We start from the raw sequence: 20,614 nt of genomic DNA, 5'->3' as shown, positions 1-20,614 counted from the left end.
GCATACACAGTACACACTACATATACTCATGTGAGTATATATACACGCACGCACACAAAATACCCGCTCCCTCATTCAACTTGTGCAATAGCCTAGAGCAGCTCACACACTATTGCCTTTTATAATAACACATGTATACAGCAACACTAAACACAGCCCAATACTACGTTTCTTAGTACTATATGGACTGGACTATGTTGTTGTGTGTGACATTGGTGGTGGTGGCGGTCGTAGTGGTAGTAGGGGTAGTATGGGGTAGTAGTGGTAGTAGTGGCCAGTGTTGTGTGTGTGTGTGGGGGGGGGGGGGGGTATGTTGCATAGTTAGGCTTTGCCTGACGCTCTTCGAGGAAGAGAGCGTGACACTTGGGGCGTCAGCAGAAACGCTTTACGGTTGATCTATCTGTCCTCTCCTCTTCACTCACCACCCAGCTGACCTATAAACTTCAGCAACGTGACAGTAAACGGGAACCAGGCACAGGGGACGAAAACCAGGAGTAGACACGTTTTTTTTCTTTTGACAGGCTCATTACACAGCATTAAGAAGTTAACTATATGCATAGTTCAATGACTAGTTTAACTACATTTCTCTGTAGCAGGGTGGTTGTTTAACTACATTTAAAGTAGTTAACTACTTTTGGTCATGCAGTTAAGATAGTTCATGACAAACCTATTCACCTGCCTACCACAGCAGAGAGCCGGGTTCAATTCAAAGAGACCCGGGTACCCCTGGCTTGGTCAGTCGTCCCTAAGAACACAATTGGCAGTGTTGTTCGAGGGTGGCCGTTGCAATAATGACTCCTACTGAACTTCTGTGCGCGTTCCGGTCCAACTCCGTTCAGTTGTTGCTCCATTGCACCAATATGACATTCCAATAGACTCAGATTGTGATGTTTTTACTTTTTTCAAAGTGGTGTTAGTTTGACAAACAACATAATTTTTTAGAGTAGTTCAGATTTAGTTGAACTTCTTGTGAAGTGGCTTGTAGTTTCGTAAACTAGAGTACTTTCTAGAGGGAATTATGACTATTTATTTGAATCCTTGAGAATACAGAGGGAACGATAACGTACGTAGGTAACATCTATTTGTTAGATCAGTAACAATAATGTGATTACTGAAATTGGAACACTAATGCCTTACATTTCTTCAGTAGCTACAGTGAAAAGTACATGTGTATTACTTGTTGTTGTTGTTGTTGTTGTTGCTGTTGTTGCTGTGGTGTATTATCCCTCAACCCTGGTCGGTGGCTACACCTCTACCTCTCAGACCCCAGTGGCTCAGGACGGGGTCTTTCCTTCAGCTTTCTCCACAGCCTGTCCCAGCCATATCCATTACATTATATACCGCCTGAACTGGCCTGGGATCAGCTCCTGAGCATGAACTCTGTCCGCGCCACAGCTCCTCTGACCGCTCTCTTTGTGCCTCGTGTCAGCACAAGATTACACCGCAGCATTTGTGCCATAGCTCTCACTCGGGGCGTGGCACAGACTCTATAATACAGCACAGTGACTATAATACCGTGGCACCACTCCTTAGAAGAGAGCAATACCCGTAGCCTATGCGATCACTATTTTAAATAACAGTAGTGATAACTAACACAACCTGATAAATATGTAAGATGACCATCTGTGTCGTCAAAATATAGAATCAACAAATAAAAACAAAGTTTTTGCTGAATTGTAATTCTTTGCATTCCTTGGACGTTGCCGTGGCTCTTCAGTCAGTTCTGATGTCTGTCCTTGTGTTAATGTCTCGTGCCTGTTTCATGGACAGGTGCGTCGGAGTGGCGTAGGTAGTTATCACAATCAGCTTTATGGAGCACTATATTTCAGTCACCAGACCTTCAATCAGACATACCTGAGGTACTCAATAAAGCCAGTGTGTGGGACTCTACTCTCTTCATGTGACTCCTACTCTATTCCGCCACCCACGTTCATCTTCTAACTTCCTATATTTAAATCTTTTCTCTCTCTCTCTCACTGAGGCAGTGTTCCAGTGAGTGTTGATCTCTGTCCATCCTGTCCCGTTTCACACCTCAGTGACCACCCTGGGATCTTTGTGGTCGATGCTGAACCCCCTTATATCCCCGGTGCCCTGCCCTGCATGCATCCCCGCCAGGAGAGTCCCATCTGGGGGGGGTAAGATACCCCTGGGGTTACCCTCCTTCAGTGGAGCATAATCTCCCATACCATCAGGCCCCTCCTCGTCCGGCCCGTCCCCCTCCCCCCCCCCCCTCCTCCTCCTCCTCCTCCTCCCAGAGAGACGTGGGGACATGGTGGTACGTGGAGCCGCCGCTCTCGCACTCCGTCTCGCGGTGGTAAAAGTAGCTGAAGTTGGACACGATGACGGGGACGGGCAGCGAGATGGTGAGGACGCCGGCGATGGCGCACATGGAGCCCACCAGCTTGCCCCCGACCGTCTCCGGGTACATGTCCCCGTAGCCCACCGTCGTCATGGAGACCACCGCCCACCAGAAGGCCTCTGGGATGCTGGTGAAGGCCGTGTCGGGCTTGTCCACCTCGGCGAAGTAGACGGCGCTGGAGAAGAGGATGACGCCGATGAACAGGAAGAAGATGAGGAGGGCGAGCTCCCGCAGGCTGGCCTTCAGCGTCTGGCCCAGGATCTGCAGGCCCTTGGAGTGACGGGACAGCTTGAAGATCCTGAACACCCTCACCAGCCGTATGACCCGGACCAGAGCCAGGGTGGCGGACGGGGTGGCGTTTCTGTCCTTCACCAACTCCGTGCCCAGTGTGACAAAATAGGGAACGATGGCGAAGAAGTCGATGGTGTTCATCACGTCCTTGAAGAAGTGCACCTTGCTGGGGGCGCAGAGCAAGCGCACGACGAGCTCAAAGGCGAACCAGCAGATGCAAACCGTCTCCACTATGAAGAAGGGGTCTTGGAGAGGAGGGAAGCCGGGTGGGGGAACCATGATGGTTTCATTGGGGATGGTGGGGTGGGGCATGGGGATGAATTGCTGGAACACATAGAGAGAGAGAGGGGGGGGGGTGTTAAAGTCGCACTTGAACATGAAACATTTTGCACATAGTATTAGTGTCACACACTAATAAAACATAATTGAGAGATGTGCTGTTGAGGGAGGTGGGTATACTATGACCTCACCTTCCTATGTATTTCAGTGGTAACTAGAACGGGTGCTCGATGTCAAGGCATGCTATAGTGGGTCATAAATAGTCCACCCCGATGAATGAAGGACATATGGCATGTACACATATGTTTTATGCCGTCTCTTGTGGACTTTTGATTGGAAGCTAGAGTCCCTCATTGGAATCAATCATTTTAAAGGGGACATGCATTATAAATGGTTTTTTCCAGTATTTAGCAATGTTTTATAGCAATAGGGGTTAGTATCAATGGGTCTGTGTCTCTAATTACCATATTGACTCATCAGTCTAGTCTTGAGTTCACGAGATCTTCCCTCACTCAACTAAGCCGTTCTGATTTGACGGTATTGCTGACGTGAATAGGGTACTGATTTGCATAACTAACGCCCCCTCTATATATATATGGTTGACAGCGACAGCAGAGCGAGTGGAAATATCTTCACTTCCTCAAACAGAGCGAGGCAGAGAACAGTGAGTGAGAGAGGGAGAGAGAGAGAGGGAGAGAGAGAGGGAGAGAGAGACAGGAGCTTCTGTCGGGGAAACAAACCGCGCACGGGGAAGCAAGCAGTGGCACACACACATTTACACACAACCTGGACCGCACGGGGGAAGCAGTGGAGAGATAACTTTATGCTCTGTGTCCCTCTCTCTCTCTCTCTCTCTCTCTCTCTCTCTCTCTCTCTCTCTCTCTCTCTCTCTCTCTCTCTCTCTCTCTCTCTCTCTCTCTCTCTCTCTCTCTCTCTCTCTCTCTCTCTCTCTCTCTCTCTATCTCTCTCTATCTATCTCTCTCTGTCTGCCAGTGAGCCCATCCAAAAATAGCCTGAAATCCTGAGGCTGAAAAATGATGCTGCTTTTGAGTACGAGTACTTGATCAAAAATATAAACAATGAATTTCTTTGAAAAAAAAACTTACAGATGTGTTCCATAGACTCACAGGAATTGTGTTAAAGTTGCCCAAATAGTGCAAGGAATAGCAATGCATGTCCCTTTAAAGGTGAAAATTGGACACCTTATTCCCATGGAGTCCATGTTCTCATTGAATTGTGAAGACTTTTCTTTTTTGTATTTGTGTGCTCTCACTATCTTGTTTTTATTTGTGTTTGTTTTAATGTTATATGTGCAATTTTCTGTATACCACCAACTTGGTCCGGGCCCACTTGAGAATATAGGTGTAAATAGCAATGTGATTACCCTGGTTAAATAAAGGATAAAAAAAAAAACACTTTATGAAATCTAAGAAAAAACGCAACTCAGTGACTGAAACACTAGCTGGTTATGATGTACAATTAGCACAGATTTCAACGGTGCTGCTCGGTTGCTGACAAAATTGGGAAATTATAGGCATTTTCAAACTGAAAGTTTTCAAACCAATACCAATCTTATTATGTTGGAAACCAAGGTGATTATTTCAAATAACACTCATAACACAAGAATAACTGTAATGGGTTTAGACACACTATAACTACCAATTATATATTTAGTGGCCAACTGTCTAGTATTACACCCTCTCTGTGCTGACCCTCTGCAACTCCCAACTGCCTCAACTGCAGCAGTCTTGGTGGCAGCATTTGAAGCCATTGGTCGTTGCCCTCTGGCTGTAAAAAGGTGTACTACACTAATGATTACATGAAAGTCAATGGAGAATGTAGGAAATGAATTCCCCCAAAATACTTCCCGTTGCCTGACGTGAAACATATTCCCACACGGTCATCCTTGTGCCTCTGTAACTGTCTGCGTCAAAGCACAGACTGATCAGCCCTATAGTTTGCAAGATATTGCACGGAATCACATACCCACCACTCACCCACACACAGACTCTACCGAATACATAATGTCCACAGAGGCTCTGCCTACCATGGACATAATTAGGCAATTTTCTCCATCAAGCCGAAAGCTGATCATGTAATCTGTTGCATCTATGAGTCTACAGTATGCATGATTCTGTCTGCAGCTAATCTCGCAAACTACAGGACCAATTTGATGAAACGTTGCTGAACGTTTCATCTGAATTCTGGAATATTTTTCCAAACAGTCTACGACAAGGATTTGATTTAAATGAATTTCCATCATTGTCCAGTGAAAGACATAATCAGTATGAAGTTACACCTTTTTAATGCAAGATGGCTGGTAATCATCTCTCTGGCACCTACATGTCACAGTGAAGCTATTGTTGTTGATATATCTATGACCCAAACACTGACCGACAAACAGACGGACCATTCTCCAATTACATCCTCCCCCATGAAAATGGGGGACCCTGATGTAAACAAGACAAACGTCTTTCTCTGGTCTGCATCCCCTTAACAATTGTGTGTATTGGGCGGCTAGGTGGTGCAGTGGGCAAGGCGCTCACCACCAATGCAGGAGACGCTGGGTTTGAGCCCAGCTCTCCGCATTGCTATCAGCTTGGCTGGTCGTTCATACTAATACAATTGGCAGTATTAGGGGGTGGGAAGCTGATGGGCGGGGATCGGACGTTGTGGACAGCGACTCCTACAGGTCGGTTGGTGCGCCTGCGCAGCAGAATCAGGAAGCGATGGGGGTGTGCAGGTGAAAAGATGCGACGGCTGCTTCCTCGAGTACCGGAGGGGACACGTGATGTAAGGCTTCGTCCACATTGCAGCCGGCTTGTGGGAGGCATGGCCTAACAGCGTTCGAGACAGGGGAGGGTATAATTGGACGATACGAAATTATGATGGGAGAAAAATAGAAAATGGGAGAAAAAGTAGATACAAAAAAAAAAAAAGATTGTGTATTGAGCCGTACTGTATTGTACCCATTCTGTAATCGGTTAAATAAAGTTTTCATTCATTCATTCATTCATCTGTCACTCACTTCCTGTTTCCTGTTTATACATTAGCATTAGCAATTAGAGATCAAACGTTTGTTTCAGTCTATGTTCATTTGCCCGGCTGTGATACGAAGCAAGAAACCAACAATGTTTACCCCAGCTGTGCTTCGTGCTTGGATCCTGAGTGTCACCTAATAGCTCAGACTTACAGACATTTTCTTTTTTAAATAAAATCACGCATGTCACTTCCTGTTTACTCCAGCCCTGCTTCATGCAGGGAGATCTGCTTTCATTTGTCTATGCTGTCACCTGGTGGAGATTTCACAAGCATAACAGTGTTCATAGATGAGTAATGAATACATTCTGACTTGACCGCTAATGTAAATCATCACAGAATATTCTGTCAAACTGAAACCACTTTGAGTCTCTTAAAACAGACAACCAAACAATCACTCACTTAAAAAAAATAAAAAAAATAAAAGGAACTCTACCGGTACTGTACCGTAGAGAGAATAATAAAGACCTACATGCACATAAATAAATAAATATATCTGTTAACAAATATGTACTTAAATAAATAAATGAATATGTATATAAATAAATACATAAATAAATAAATAGATAATACACAAATACATAAATAAATACACACACATAAATAAATACACACACATAAATAAATACATAAATAAATAGGGATTTATAAAAGGTTAGAGGGTAAGTGAATACAAGTAGAGTAAACAGGAGGGGAGGGAGGGATATTGTCTTTATAATCCTTGTATTTTTCTTCCAGTACACCAATAATATGAATGTGAATCACGTTACTTAAATGGAGGGAGGAGAATGCAGAAGTGAGAAGACGGGATCATTTTAAAAGTGGTAGACTTTGTCCTTAGCACATATGTAGAATGCATCTGTCGTCATGAGCTGATTACAGCTTGGATCTTTGATACTGTGTTAACAGTCTCTCTGTCGCTGTCTCGCTTTTCTGCGTATCTCTCTCGTGCGCTCATTTGTGCTCTCTCCCCTTCTCTCTCTCTCACTTTCTCTCCTCTCTCTATCCCCTCTCTTTCTGTCTCTCTTTAGCACATGCTGCACATTCTGTCACTCTCTCTATGTCTGCTCTACGGTATTTCTCTCTTTCTCACACACATTCTCACTCGCTCTCTGTCTCACTTATTTGTTATTAACTTACACATTCTCACTCGCTCTCTGTCTCACTTATTTGTTATTAACTTACACATTCTCACTCACTCTCTGTTTCACTTATTTGTTGTTAACTTTTCACTGCCGTGCTGTACTGTGCCAACAATGTAATTATTGTCTTAACAACATAACTGTTGCTTTCCTAGAGCAACAGTTTTGATTGGATGATCAAGAAAAGAGGGTGGGGCTTGAGATAGGTCAATTCCCCCTTGGGGACAATAACACACCTTCTATCTCTGTTTTCCTCTGCAGACTGCAACATGTTTCTCTATATTTAAAAACATTTAGCCAATGTGACCCTGGCTTGTGTTACAGTTCAGACACCATGCGGACGCGGTACTGTATCGGACACTTCATCAGTGGTGGAAAAAGTACACATTTCCTTTACTTAAGTAAAAGTAGAAATACCCAGATGAAATAGATACAAATTTTAAGTATATATTTTATATTACACTCTTGTGTCAGTGCTCGGGAAACATTCAAGCCTCAAGCCAGTGGCCTCTAAATGTTATGTTAAAGTGATATGTGGTTCAGTTATGTTGGCTCTGGTTACGTTTTCGTGAAGTTGGCAGGCTTACAATTTTAAGGTACATGATCTCCATCAACATATGCCATGCTCTGTATGCAGAATGTGTTTCTTCAAAGTAACTGATGGGTTCAGTCAAATGTAGTGGAGTGAAAACTACAATATTTCCTTTGAAATGCAGTGGAGCAAAATGCCAAAACTCCCCGAAAATACCAAAGTAAATTATAAGTACCAAAAACCTGTACCCGAGTACAGTACTTGAGTAAAAATACCCAGTTACTTTCCACCACTGCACTTCATTTCACATGGCTAGTGTTGTTTTTAGGGCTGACCCCTATTAATCGATTAGTCGACTAATCGGTCGAAAGGAGCCGTAGTCGACTGGCCAACCTCTTAGTCGAATATATTTATAATTTTTTCCAAAAGAAAAAAGGCCTAGAAGCGTGGCTAACGCTAATGGCACGCATACCAGAGGCTAACTGCCTACGAAAACAGGCACAGAGGCACTGAAAGAGGATTTCACCCATCTAATGAACACACTAGACTAGACAAATATCAAGATGTATCCATCAGTGGACCAATTGCATGCTTTTGCAGAGGACAAGAAGCCTTCAGTCGACTCCTTCAGACATTAAGCACCCCCACAGCCCAAATGGAATGATACAAAAAAAATAAAAAATAAAATAGAAAAGAAATAAGTTTTTAAATATATATATATATTTATTTTTAAGTCAACCAATAGTCGACTAACGGCAAATTTTGACCAATCCTAGTTGACCATCCAAATCCTTAGTCGGGGACAGCCCTAGTAACTTGTTTTGTTTATTTTCTTTGCTGTTGCCCTGCCCAGAGCAAAGATGCGCCTGTTCGCCTCTTTCAATTGACTTTGTATACATTTGCGCCGCGCCGCTGCCTCTAAATTCCGTTTTGTGTTGCATTGGACCATACAGGTGCTCCGGCGCACTTGGCTCACGAAATTCAGATCAAACTGTCAAAGTAGGCATTGCAGTTGCGTATGCGTGTGTGTGTGTGTGTGTGTGTGTGTGTGTGTGTGTGTGTGTGTGTGTGTGTGTGTGTGTGTGTGTGTGTGTGTGTGTGTGTGTGTGTGTGTGTGTGTGTGTGTGTGTGTGTGTGTGTGTGTGTGTGTGTGTGTGTGTGTGTGTGTGTGTGTGTGTGTGTGTGTGAGCGTGAGAGAGAGTAGTGTGTGTGTGTGTGTGTGTGTGTGTGTGTGTGTGTGTGTGTGTGTGTGTGTGTGTGTGTGTGTGTGTGTGTGTGTGTGTGTGTGTGTGTGTGTGTGTGTGTGTGTGTGTGTGTGTGTGTGTGTGTGTGTGAATAGTGTGATTTAATTGATTCATCGCCCCTGCCACTCATCATGAAACTTGAAGCAGTCAGACAGATAGCCCTGGTCAAAGTTCAGCACCTATTCTCAAATGTACATATTCCTCGCAAATTTCTTTGTGAGATGAACAATAAAACCGTACAGATGGTGAGACAATGGACTGGACTGAACACTCACTCAACACGGGACATCATATTCCATACCATGCGGAGGGGCGGCCTGGGTGTTCCCAACTTTGAATGGACGTACATTGCCACGAGACTCAGTCATCTTCTCAACATGCTGAACAGTGACGACCAGCACGTCAGAGAGCAGGCCAGAGCCTCTCTGTTCTTAGACCTGCAGAGACGCAAGGTCCCCCTGGCGTGTGTGTCGGATCCAAACTTCTTGGGTTACAAGAAGAAAGCAAGTGGAAAGCTGGACAGCCGCGCCCCCGGATTCGGGGTGTGGTCTGACTGGCCAGACCTGAATGACCTATGCGGCTGGTCCAACGTGGCCCTGGAGTGGGTGGGGCCGGACTCAGACGCTGTTAATGTTTCTGAGGAGATCATCTCTGACCCTACCATCTCCGTGAAGGCCACCATTGACATCTGTGGAACGTGGCATGAACTGCCACTTACCAATGCCCGTGGCCATCTCATGTCGGCACAACAACAACGCCAACATCAACACTGGACTGAGCTTAAACTGCAAGGGAAGCTTGCCTGTCTCCCTGCCGCTGACCACTGTCTCGCACGCAGTTTCAAAAAAAATTGCTATTGATGAGAGCATCATCATTTTCACTTTAAAAGCTAGGCTACAGGTTTTACCATCGATGCTCAACCTTTCCATCTGGTTCCCTGGCAGTCATAGCCCACACTGCATACACCATGGTCACGAACAGACAACAGAAACCATGTCTCACATACTCAATGGCTGTCATGCATACAAAGGGCTCTACATTTGTAGGCATGATAGGATCGTGGATCTGATTGCAGACAGTGTCAGTTCCACACTCGGGTCACCTGCAACATATAAGCTGTATAAGCACACCAGTGTGAAGCCATATATGCTCAATCTGTGTAGGGACAATTCACTGTTCTCTGATATTTCAGCAAACAACCCGATGTTGTTGTTGTTAATGAGAATAACAGAGAGGTTCTCATCCTAGAAGTTGGTTGCACGTTTGACTACAGTCTAGAGCAGGGGTCGGGAACCTATGGCTCGCGAGCCATATATGGCTCTTCTGGTGACAGCATATGGCTCCCAGAATTTTTTGAGTAAAAAAAAAAAAAAAAAAAAATTAATACTTGTGATATTTCTTAATAACACTGTCATTTTAAAGTAAACAGAAATTTGTTTTGAAGATACAGCTAATAGTATCTGTAGCTGAAGATATAGCGAGCAGAGCTGGCGAGGGAACACAAGTGGACAGAAATAAAAAATCTTCAACCTGAAGACCAGCTGATTCTTAAAACTTGGAACAAGCTTCCTGTGACATACCACACAAATACACAATGCAGCGTGAGTATTGCCGTATTGACCATGTTTGGCTCTACATATGCATGTGGGCAGTCATTCTCGCATATGAGGAACATTAAGACCAACCTATGCTCACGTTTAACTGATGGAAGCCTCAATGCCTGCATGAAGCTCAACCTCACCACGTATGAACCAGATTACAAGGCCATCAGCAAAACCATGCAGCACCAGAAGTCGCATTAAAAGTAAGACATATTTAATTTATTATACGTTAAAAATACTATATGGCTCTCAATGAAATATATTTAGAAATATTTGGCTTTTATGGCTCTCCCAGTCAAAAAGGTTCCTGACCCCTGGTCTAGAGGAAGCCTTTACAACCAAAATGTTAAAATATCAACTGTTAGACCATACCATATCACAACTCGGCTACAACTGTAAACTTTTAGTCTTCATATTTGGAAGCCTGGGTCATGTCCATAAGTTGGGTGTTAGAGGCCTTCAGATGGCCGGGCTTCCGAAGAGAAGAGCCAAACAATTAGCAAGATATTGCTAATATATTGCAATTATTGGCAGCCGGGCAATTTGGAGAAGACGCTGCTATCTGTATCCATGAGCTGTGTGTATTTTTTTATTATCTCCCCCCCCCCCCCCCTTTTTCCGATTTTTCTCCCATCCCACTGTTTAGTCGTTATGCCAATTCCCAACCCCCTTCCTGGTTGTTGCGCACTCCCCCCTACTGTTGGTCCGGGAGGCCGGAGACTGTCACATGCTTTCCTCCGACGCATGTGCAGCCAGCCGGCAGCCAGCCTGGCAGCGCAGATTCTCACCGGGTGAGTGTAACGTGTGGAAGGTCACACTACCTCCCTACAGATCCTACCCTCGCTGTGCAGGCGCCCCGACTGAACTGTAGGGGTCGCTGTCCACAACGCCCAGGACCCACCCATCAGCTTTCCCACCCCTAACACTTCCAATTGTATTAGTATGAACGACCAGCCAAGCTGATAGCAACGCCGAGAGCTGGATTCGAACCCAGCGTCTCCAGCGTTGATGGTGAGCGCCTTGCCCACTACACCACCTAGCCGCCCATGAGCTGTGTGTTGATTGTCAGGTTCATCATCCATGTGTGTGTGTAACTTTGGTTGCCATTGTCAATTTGGGCACGATTGTATCAGAATAACCCACAATGTACAAGTGCACTGATAATATTTGTGTCCTTTAAACATTGTCTTTATGTAAAGATTAATAAAGATTCTAAATGTGTGTGTGAGTAGTAAGCGCGCCCATGTGTGTGTGCGTGTGTGTTAGAGAGAGTAGTGTGTTTGTGTGTGTGCGTGAGCATGTGAGAGAGAGTAGTGTGCGTGTGTGTGTGTGTGCGCATGTGAGTAGTGAGTTTATGGGTTTGAGTTTGTTTATGTAGTGTCTTAGGTGTCAGATCATGTGAGTGCGTCTATGTATGGGAGCTATGAAAGTTGATGGTTTTTGAGATGGGGGGGGGGGGGGGGGGTTATAGGTTATAGGTTATAGGTGCAGCATCTTACTGATTCCGCATGGACCTCCAGAATCAAATCCACCTTGTCACCGAGCTACTAAGCCAGGGTACTAAGCATGTGGGGCTAATTCAATTTTTTGCGCCCGTCAACGAATAGGCGATCTGTCTCTTTCCATGCCGCTTGCAGTGTTCAGTGAGTCACGGTGTGTATTTATACAGACGTTTCGTTTTATGTGTTGACGACGGGCTGTCCTTCCCACTATATATAACTCCTTAGATCTCCAAGGAGTAACCTAAGACAAGGTCTGCTTCTTCCCTTTCCTTCTCACTCCTCTCTCTCTCTCTCTCTCTCTCTCTCTCTCTCTCTCTCTCTCTCTCTCTCTCTCTCTCTCTCTCTCTCTCTCTCTCTCTCTCTCTCTCTCTCTCTCTCTCTCTCTCTCTCTCTCTCTCTCTCTCTCTCTCTCTCTCTCTCTCTCTCTCTCTCTCTCTCTCGTTTCTCCTATGATGGAAACGCACCCAGTTGTTCTGGCGCTGATCCCAGAGTGGTCAATGGGAGACAGATGGATGGTGGCCTCACACACCTCTACCCAACCTGCTCAGTGAGACCTCTCTCTCCCTCCATCTCTCTGTGTCTCTCTCTCTCTCTCTTGCTTTATCTCTGTTTCATGTTCTGCTCTGGCTCTATTGATGAACCGCCACAGATTCCCTCTTAACCTGCGCCCCCAAAATTGGCCATTTTAGTTTTCGTTTTTGAGGACTGCATACTGGTTTTGCAAACCAAAACAACATACTTTATACTTATAGCACAATGCATGAGCCTGGTCTCTTTTGAAAGATGATATTCTGAAGTTTCTGATTCCAGAAAGAGAATTCACTTTTAGTGCTAATGAAATAGAGTAACATAGGTCAAAACTTGAGTTTTAGAAAAACTTGTTACTCAAGTTTTTCTGTAGTAGTTAGTAGACCAGAGGTAGTATTTCCCCAGAAGGTGCTATGGCTTAAAAAAGCCTTATGTAGTACATATCCAAATTTCATAAAGATCCATTCAGAAATGAGTGATTAGGAGTGATTTTGGTAAACTGTGTTTTCTCATAGACTTCAATTCATTCGGCTGTTTTTCTCGTCCTGTTTTTGCTCCGTTAGTTTTTCACCTAGATCCCTGATTCATACATCCCCAGATGGTGTATCATTGTGTAGACACCTGAAAATGTATGACTATTATTCAATGTGTCTAACGCTAATCCTTTGCATTCCCTGTGTTCACGAGGACGTTGTGACCGGCTGACCGCTCTTGATCATCCCTACCCTGACATTGACACTTAACTTGCTGCTCTCTTTGATTCTCCCTATCCTAACATTGACGCTTCATAGTGGGACAGGATACAGGTGCCGCCAGGGGCGCTGGTGGTCACGTTGGGCAGGGAGACACAGGTGAAGAAGAATGGGTTCAGAGCGCGGTGCCGAGGGAGGGGCTTCCTCTTCAGCGTTTTCCACAGAGGGAGGAGGACGCACGGAACGGGAGCTCCGGAGATTCAGCACGCGAGAGATAAACTCAGTTACAAAGCGGGTTATCCTAGAAGTATGCGGTAGCTTAGCATTTGGTTAATGCGGAAGAGACATTGTGAATGAACCGGCAGGCGAGCGACTGCCGAAGACCAGGTGGTATATATTGTCCACCTTGCGTTAGCTGTGTATAGGCGTTATGACAGGGGGTTCACCACGACCCACAGCTTAGCTTTGTTTAGGCTAGCACCACAGTTTAGCCCGCGTGTCGGCCCACCCCTTCAGCCCAGCAGCGGACGTCACTACACTGCACGCTCCTCCAGCCCCTCCAAGCCGTTACCCCAGCAGTCACCTGCCCAGCGTCTACCCCGCCCCGCTGCCGGTTATCGCGGGATCTCCCGACGGCCATCTTACAACCCGGACGGTTGGTGGTGAGAGCAGGCCCGCCATCTTGGATAAGTACAGCGGCGCTCCGAGTGTTGAAACTTTATCGGTAGACATTTCCACTGTGTGGCGCAAACTCTCTAAGGGCGAAGATAAACGGTGCTTTGAACTAACGCTGGCAGCAGTGTCTAGGGGTGCCCCGACCATTTATTGTTTTGGGGAAAAAGCCGGCTTTAGATAGGACTTTTATTTGCTAACGTGGGCCCACTGTTAATTTCTTTTGAGTGTGATAATGATGTGTGGTTCCTTATAAAATTCCCATTGAACTCCTTTACTTCTTACCTTGTTCTCCACCTACCGCGAAGCGGAGCAGTAGATAACCCTTAAAGGGAAGAGGTTCTTACTGTGTCTGTAATATAGAGTGAGAGCACTAGGTGCCCAGTGTGGAAGTAGCTTTGATAGGTATGCGATAATGTGTAACATGCTAAGCCTTCAGTAAAGGAGACGTAAATGGGAGCACTGTGTGTGTGTGTCTTTAATGTGCATTCTGTCTAACCCTTTTCTCTCCGGGTAATGCTCATTATTGTTTAACCCTTTCCCCACCCCCTGCCTATAGTTCATTGTAAAAGGTCTCCACTCGTCATTAAGGAAGAGTACTGCTTTGGGGAGCAAATATATCATCCATCTTACTGCCATCGGGTGTGGGAGGGCTCAGGAAGTATTGGGGAAGTGTGGGTGTGTGGGGAGCTACTGCTGATCGCCCTGGAGGACAAGAAGGACCAGCGTACCATTCCTAGGTCAGTGAATCCTAGGCCCCATCCACTCCTGCTGCCCGACCTCCACTTCAACATTCCTGGCCTACAGTCGGGGACCCAGCTGGACTCAGCTCTGCTGCGTTCTCGCTACCAGGTGGCCGTGTACAACCACTCCCATAAAGCAGGGATAATCCACCCTGCTACAATTGGAAAGCCACACTCATTGGCTACAACCCTCCACAATCATTTTCGAGATCGCCAAATGATTGATGGAACTAGAGCCCCAAGAGTCGGATTTTGTCGATGGACAGGCAACAAATAAGCCTTCAATTCAATATTGTATTACAAAATATGCACACCCGAGCCACTAGTGCCGGCAAATCGTCCTAAAAAGGACCCACATGTGGGCCCTTGCATGTTAACTTGTCCTAACTAATTATTGCAAGTTCTCATCGTGTTTTCGAAGGGATCAACAGAAAGCTCAAAGAGTCTCGACAAAGGTAGGGCGGCTACGTGGCACAGTGGGCAAGGCGCTCGCAACGAATGCTGGAGACTAGGCTCGAACAGGACGCCTCCTGTTCGAGCCCCGCTCTCCACATTGCTTTCAGTTTAGCTGGTCGTCCACAGTAATACACATTGGCCGTATTACGGGGAGGGAAACTGAAGGGTGGGGATCGGGCATTGTGGACAGCGACTCCTACAGGTCGGTTGATGCGCCTGCGCAGTAGAATCAAGAAGCGACGGGGGCGGGGCCCCTCCAAAGCCCAGACCCCCGACGCTGAAAGATCGAGCCGCGCAGGTGAAAAGATGCGACGGCTGTTACCTCGAGTATCGGAGGGGACTCGTGCTATGTATGACTTAGTCCACATTGCAGCCGGCTTGTGGGAGGCAAGAAACAACATTCAAAAGACAGGGGAGGGTTGAATTGGACGATATGAAAATTGGGATGGGAGAAAAATAGAAAAATGGGAGAAAAATTGGATAAAAAAAAAAAAGAGTCTCGACAAAGGCGAGTGGGGTGAAAACACAAAATTACCCTTTTCTCTCGAAAGTCTCCTTTCAAATCGCCAATGGCACCTTCTTCTTTTGTGGTTTTCTGGGAAAGCTTGACGAACACCAATCCTCCAGTCAACGAATGCTCGGTGCTGCCACCACTGGTCACAAATAAAGCACATCTCTGACTGCTAACCTGCCAGGTCAAGGTGCTGATCTTATTGGCGACCAGTGGTGGCAGCACAGAGCGTTCGTCAACTGGAGGATTTGAAAGGAGATAGGAGATCCCTTTCGAAAACACAATGCGAACTTGCAATAATTAGTTAGGACGAGTTTTTGACTTAACCTTCAGAATCTGCAGTTTGTCAATAGTGCTAGCTCTGCTCCTCTTCACCTGTTCAACCTCTCCCTCTTTTCTCTCTCAACATCTATCTTCTACAGTCATTTTTAACCCTCTAAGTTTGGGGTTTCTGTACAATATTATTCTCTGGAAGAGTTTTATGGGAAAAGATGGAAATTTAGGCGAAGATTTCTTAACCCATCACAACAACAAAAAACAGGTGTGTATAAATACAATGTTTACAAACATTTCACATTTAAACAGTAGTAAAGTACTGGTGGGGCTACCCTTTTGTTTACATTTTGACCAAGGTTTGAGTCTTTAGCTGCTAGCTCCTCATCCCTCCCATTCCTGCTCCTCAATCTAAGTGTATCAGATTTAACGACAAGACTAAAATAATCTCTGTAATAAGCCGCCTCTCCTTCTCCCTCTCTGTCGAGCTCGGCCACGTAACTCTAACCCCTAACCCCACGCCTGGACTCAGGACACTGGGTACATTCTCACTTGGCTCTCAGTTCTGTCCTGGCAGCGCAGTTGTAGTCCTTTACAGTATGTAGTAGTCCTCCCCTCCGTACTACTCGCTCCCTGTGTGAGAGTGCACCGGAGGGTGAAGTGCTGTGTTTAACCCATGTTAGCGCACGTGGTCGGGTGGTGTTTATATTTGACGAGGTGACACCTGTCCCGACTGTCGTCGTCCCCCGCATTCTCCCCCGTCACTTTCATGCTGTGTTGTTAACGTTGTTGTTGTTGTTGTTTTTCGCACCCCGCCAGCTGATTTTGCCCCGTCTTTGTTCCTTTGACCTTTGCTTGTTTTTTTTTTTTTTTTTTTTTTTACTTTATTTTTTACTTTATTTTTTCTGGTCAAGCATGACCGACAGAAACAGGTTGAAATGGGATGTAGAGCAGGGGAAGACATTCTGAGAAATGACGGCGGGTCCGGGAATCGAACTCGTGTCCCCCAGATCCGTGACGAGCACGGTTTTCCCCGATGCAGAAATAGCGCCGAGATATGCGGTGAGCTACGGGAGCTCCCCTGTTTTTGTTTTTTTTTATCTACTTTTTCTCCCCATTTTTCTATTTTTCTCCCATCCCAATTTCATATTATCCAATTCTTCCCTCCCCTGTCTTGAACGTTGCTAGACCATGCCTCCCACTGGTCGGCTGCAATGTGGACGAAGCCTTGCATCACGTGTCCCCTCCGGTACACGATGGAGGCAGCCGTCGCATCTTTTCACCTGCACAGCACGATCTCTCAGTGGCGAGGAGTAACGCGTGGGAGGCTCATGCTGCCCCCAATACTTCCTGATTCTGCTGTACAGGCGCACCAACCGACCTGTAGGCGTCGCTGTCCACAACGTCCGATCCCCACCCACCGGCTTTCCCACCCCCTAATACTGCCAATTGTATTAGTATGAACGACCAGCCAAGCCGGAAGCAACGCCGAGAGCTGGGCTCGAACCCAGCATCTCCTGCGTTAGTGGCGAGCGCCTTGCCCACTGCACCACTTAGCCGCCCGTTCCTTTGCTTGTTTGTTCATCCAGGCATTACTTTGCATATTCTCCTCTGACTTAACCTTTAACCCTTTGTCGTGTGGCAGGAAAAGGGTTAGCCTTCTGTATTGTCGCAGTGCTTTCACTAAAGGGTTAACCATTCGGTAGTGTGGCAGTGAAAGCGTTAACCTCAGGCTCAGGAATTCTTGATGTTCCTCTCTCTTTCGATCTATCTATCGAGCCATTGTTCGCTGTGTGTTTTGAGTACTCCTCTGTTGCTCCCTGTTTCCTTTCCCCCTATCCCCATCCTGTAGCCACCACACACACACACACACCCCCACACACGCACACACACACACACGTGCGCGGCCTCCTCTCACCTCTCTGAGCTCCTTCGCGAGCCTGAACTCGGGCAGGGTCTCCAGGCAGAAGATCAGGATGGACAACACGATGATCAAGACACTGATGACGGCGATGATGCGGGCTCCGCTGGAGGACTCCGGGTACTCAAACAGCATCCAGAGCGCCCGCTGGATCCTGCTAGTGGGCAGGGGCCTCTCCTCCTCCTTGGGGAAGCCCTCGTCCTCCTTGAAGCGGTCCACAATCTCCTCGCCCAGCTCGTAGAAGCGCAGCTCCTCCAGGAACACGTCCAGGGGCACGTTGGCTGGCCTCCGCAGGCGCCCCCCAGACTGGTAGAAGTAGAGGATGGCGTCGAAGCAGACGCGGCTCCTGTCCAGGAAGAGCTCGTTCCGCAGGGGGTCGAAGTAGCGCAGGCGCCGCTGGGGGTCCCCCAGCAGGGAGTCGGGGTGCTGGGCGAGGGTGCGGAGCTGGGTTTCATATCGCATGCCCGACACGTTGATGGCCAGACGTTCCGTCAGCGCCCAGCTCCCCTTCCACGGGCAGCGGCTGGTGTCCCTCTTTCTCTCCCCGCTGTCCTTCTCGCTGCTCTCTTTCTCACCCTTCTCCACCTTGTTGCTCTGGTCTTTGGTCTGCTTGTCGCTGCCGCTCACCTCCTTTGCCTGCACTTTGTCCTTCGGCTCCCCTTCGCCTTCTCCTCCTCCTCCTCCTCCTCCTCCTCCTCCTCCTCCTCCTTTGTCCTGGTTATCCATCCTGTAGTCCTTCCTTTTGACCGATCCTGGCCTTTTCTGCACCGCAGTCCCTTCTCCCTGCAGAGAAAATGATTAGGTGAGCACAGGTTATAAACAACATGGAATGACAACAAATGTGAATATGAGTGGATAAGGATAATATACGTTAAGACAATTGAAACAAATGGAAACAAAGGAATAATACATGTATTGTTTCCTTTATAATCATAATAATTGTAATAATTTTCCATAATCCTTACATTCTTATGACAACCACCACAGACTAATTCATTTCTTCTTCTTTTTTTTTACGAAATCAGAATCTCACCTGAATAAAATTCATTCAGAAGGCCAAGTTTCTGGAAATCACAGAGACATATATATATTTTTGGTAATTTACTTAGTTTTGACAGTTTTAAAGGGGCACGTCACAAAAAAAACAATGGCAATTTATTTTGCACATAATCTCATTCACATCCAAAAACTCTAATCAGTTTTGCACACATTAATTCAGTTTGACAGTTATTGAGAGTAAATTAGTTTGAATAGGGTCACCAGTGATGTCATTGAGGACATTGACACTGGTGGCCATAATATTCAAACTCATTTATTCTCAATAACTGTCAAACTAAATGAATGTGTGCAAAACTGTTTTAGAGTTGAAAAATAAACCAACGTTGGTATTTTTGGTGGAGTGCCCCTTTAAGTTCTTGCACAAGTCGTGTGCAGAAACTTGTCAGTGAATTCAGGTATTTTTGCCACACCAAGTCCATTCCACACCAAGTCCATTCCACACCAAGGCCATTCCACACCAAGTCCATTCTACATCCCTCTGCAACTATTAGTGTCACTCCAAGACGCAGTATCCAGACACAACACACAGTATCCAGACTCTACACATAGTATCCAGATTCTACATACAGTATCCAGACACAACACACAGTATCCAGACACAACACACAGTATCCAGACTCTACATATAGTATCCAGATTCTACATGCAGTATCCAGACACAACACACAGTATCCAGACTCTACATATAGTATCCAGATTCTACATGCAGTATCCAGACTCTACATGCAGTATCCAGACTATACATGCAGTATCCAGACACAACACACAGTATCCAGACTCTACACACAGTATCCAGACTATACATGCAGTATCCAGACTCTACACACAGTATCCAGACTCTACATGCAGTATCCAGACTCTACACATAGTATCCAGACTCTACATATAGTATCCAGACTCTACATATAGTATCCAGACTCTACACATAGTATCCAGACTCTACACATAGTATCCAGATTCTACATGCAGTATCCAGACTCTACACACAGTATCCAGACTCTACACATAGTATCCAGACTCTACACACAGTATCCAGACTCTACACATAGTATCCAGACTCTACATGCAGTATCCAGATTCTACATGCAGTATCCAGACTCTACATGCAGTATCCAGACACAACATGCAGTATCCAGACTCTACACACAGTATCCAGACTCTACACATAGTATCCAGACTCTACATGCAGTATCCAGACTCTACATGCAGTAAGTATCCAGACACAACATGCAGTATCCAGACTCTACACATAGTATCCAGACTCTACATGCAGTATCCAGATACAACATGCAGTATCCAGACTCTACACATAGTATCCAGATTCTACACATAGTATCCAGACTCTACACATAGTATCCAGACTCTACATGCAGTATCCAGACTCTACACATAGTATCCAGACTCTACACATAGTATCCAGACTCTACACACAGTATCCAGACTCTACATATAGTATCCAGACTATAGTATCCAGACTCTACACATAGTATCCAGACTCTACATGCAGTATCCAGACACAACACACAGTATCCAGACTCTACATGCAGTATCCAGACACAACACACAGTATCCAGACTCTACACGCAGTATCCAGACACAACACACAGTATCCACACTCTATACATGCAGTATCCAGACACAACATGCAGCAGGCACATCATGCAATAAGCTCATGCAGTAGCAGATCCATGTCCGTCAACATCCTATATAGGTTATCACTGTACTGTACACTATGAGCCACAGCACTGTTGGTGTTTACAGGAAGCACAT

At 45.9% G+C, this 20,614-nt stretch overlaps 1 protein-coding gene across 1 annotated transcript in view; it reads right to left on the bottom strand.

The window, feature by feature from the left end:
* Positions 1-48: 48 nt before the first annotated feature.
* Positions 49-20,614, bottom strand: part of kcna7 (potassium voltage-gated channel, shaker-related subfamily, member 7) — a 24,236-nt gene continuing 3,670 nt past the window's right edge. The window contains 4 exon segments of the mRNA XM_084329948.1: positions 49-2,203; positions 2,205-2,974; positions 17,783-18,568; positions 18,819-18,849. Of these exon segments, the coding sequence (XP_084186074.1) occupies positions 2,026-2,203; positions 2,205-2,974; positions 17,783-18,568; positions 18,819-18,833 (1,749 nt within the window). The 5' untranslated portion in view covers positions 18,834-18,849 and the 3' untranslated portion in view covers positions 49-2,025.

The sequence above is a fragment of the Notolepis coatsorum genome (genome assembly GCF_963971535.1).
Source record: "Notolepis coatsorum genome assembly, chromosome: 14".
NCBI classification, from domain to species: domain Eukaryota; kingdom Metazoa; phylum Chordata; class Actinopteri; order Aulopiformes; family Paralepididae; genus Notolepis; species Notolepis coatsorum.
This window is presented reverse-complemented; position numbering and strand designations above follow the sequence as displayed.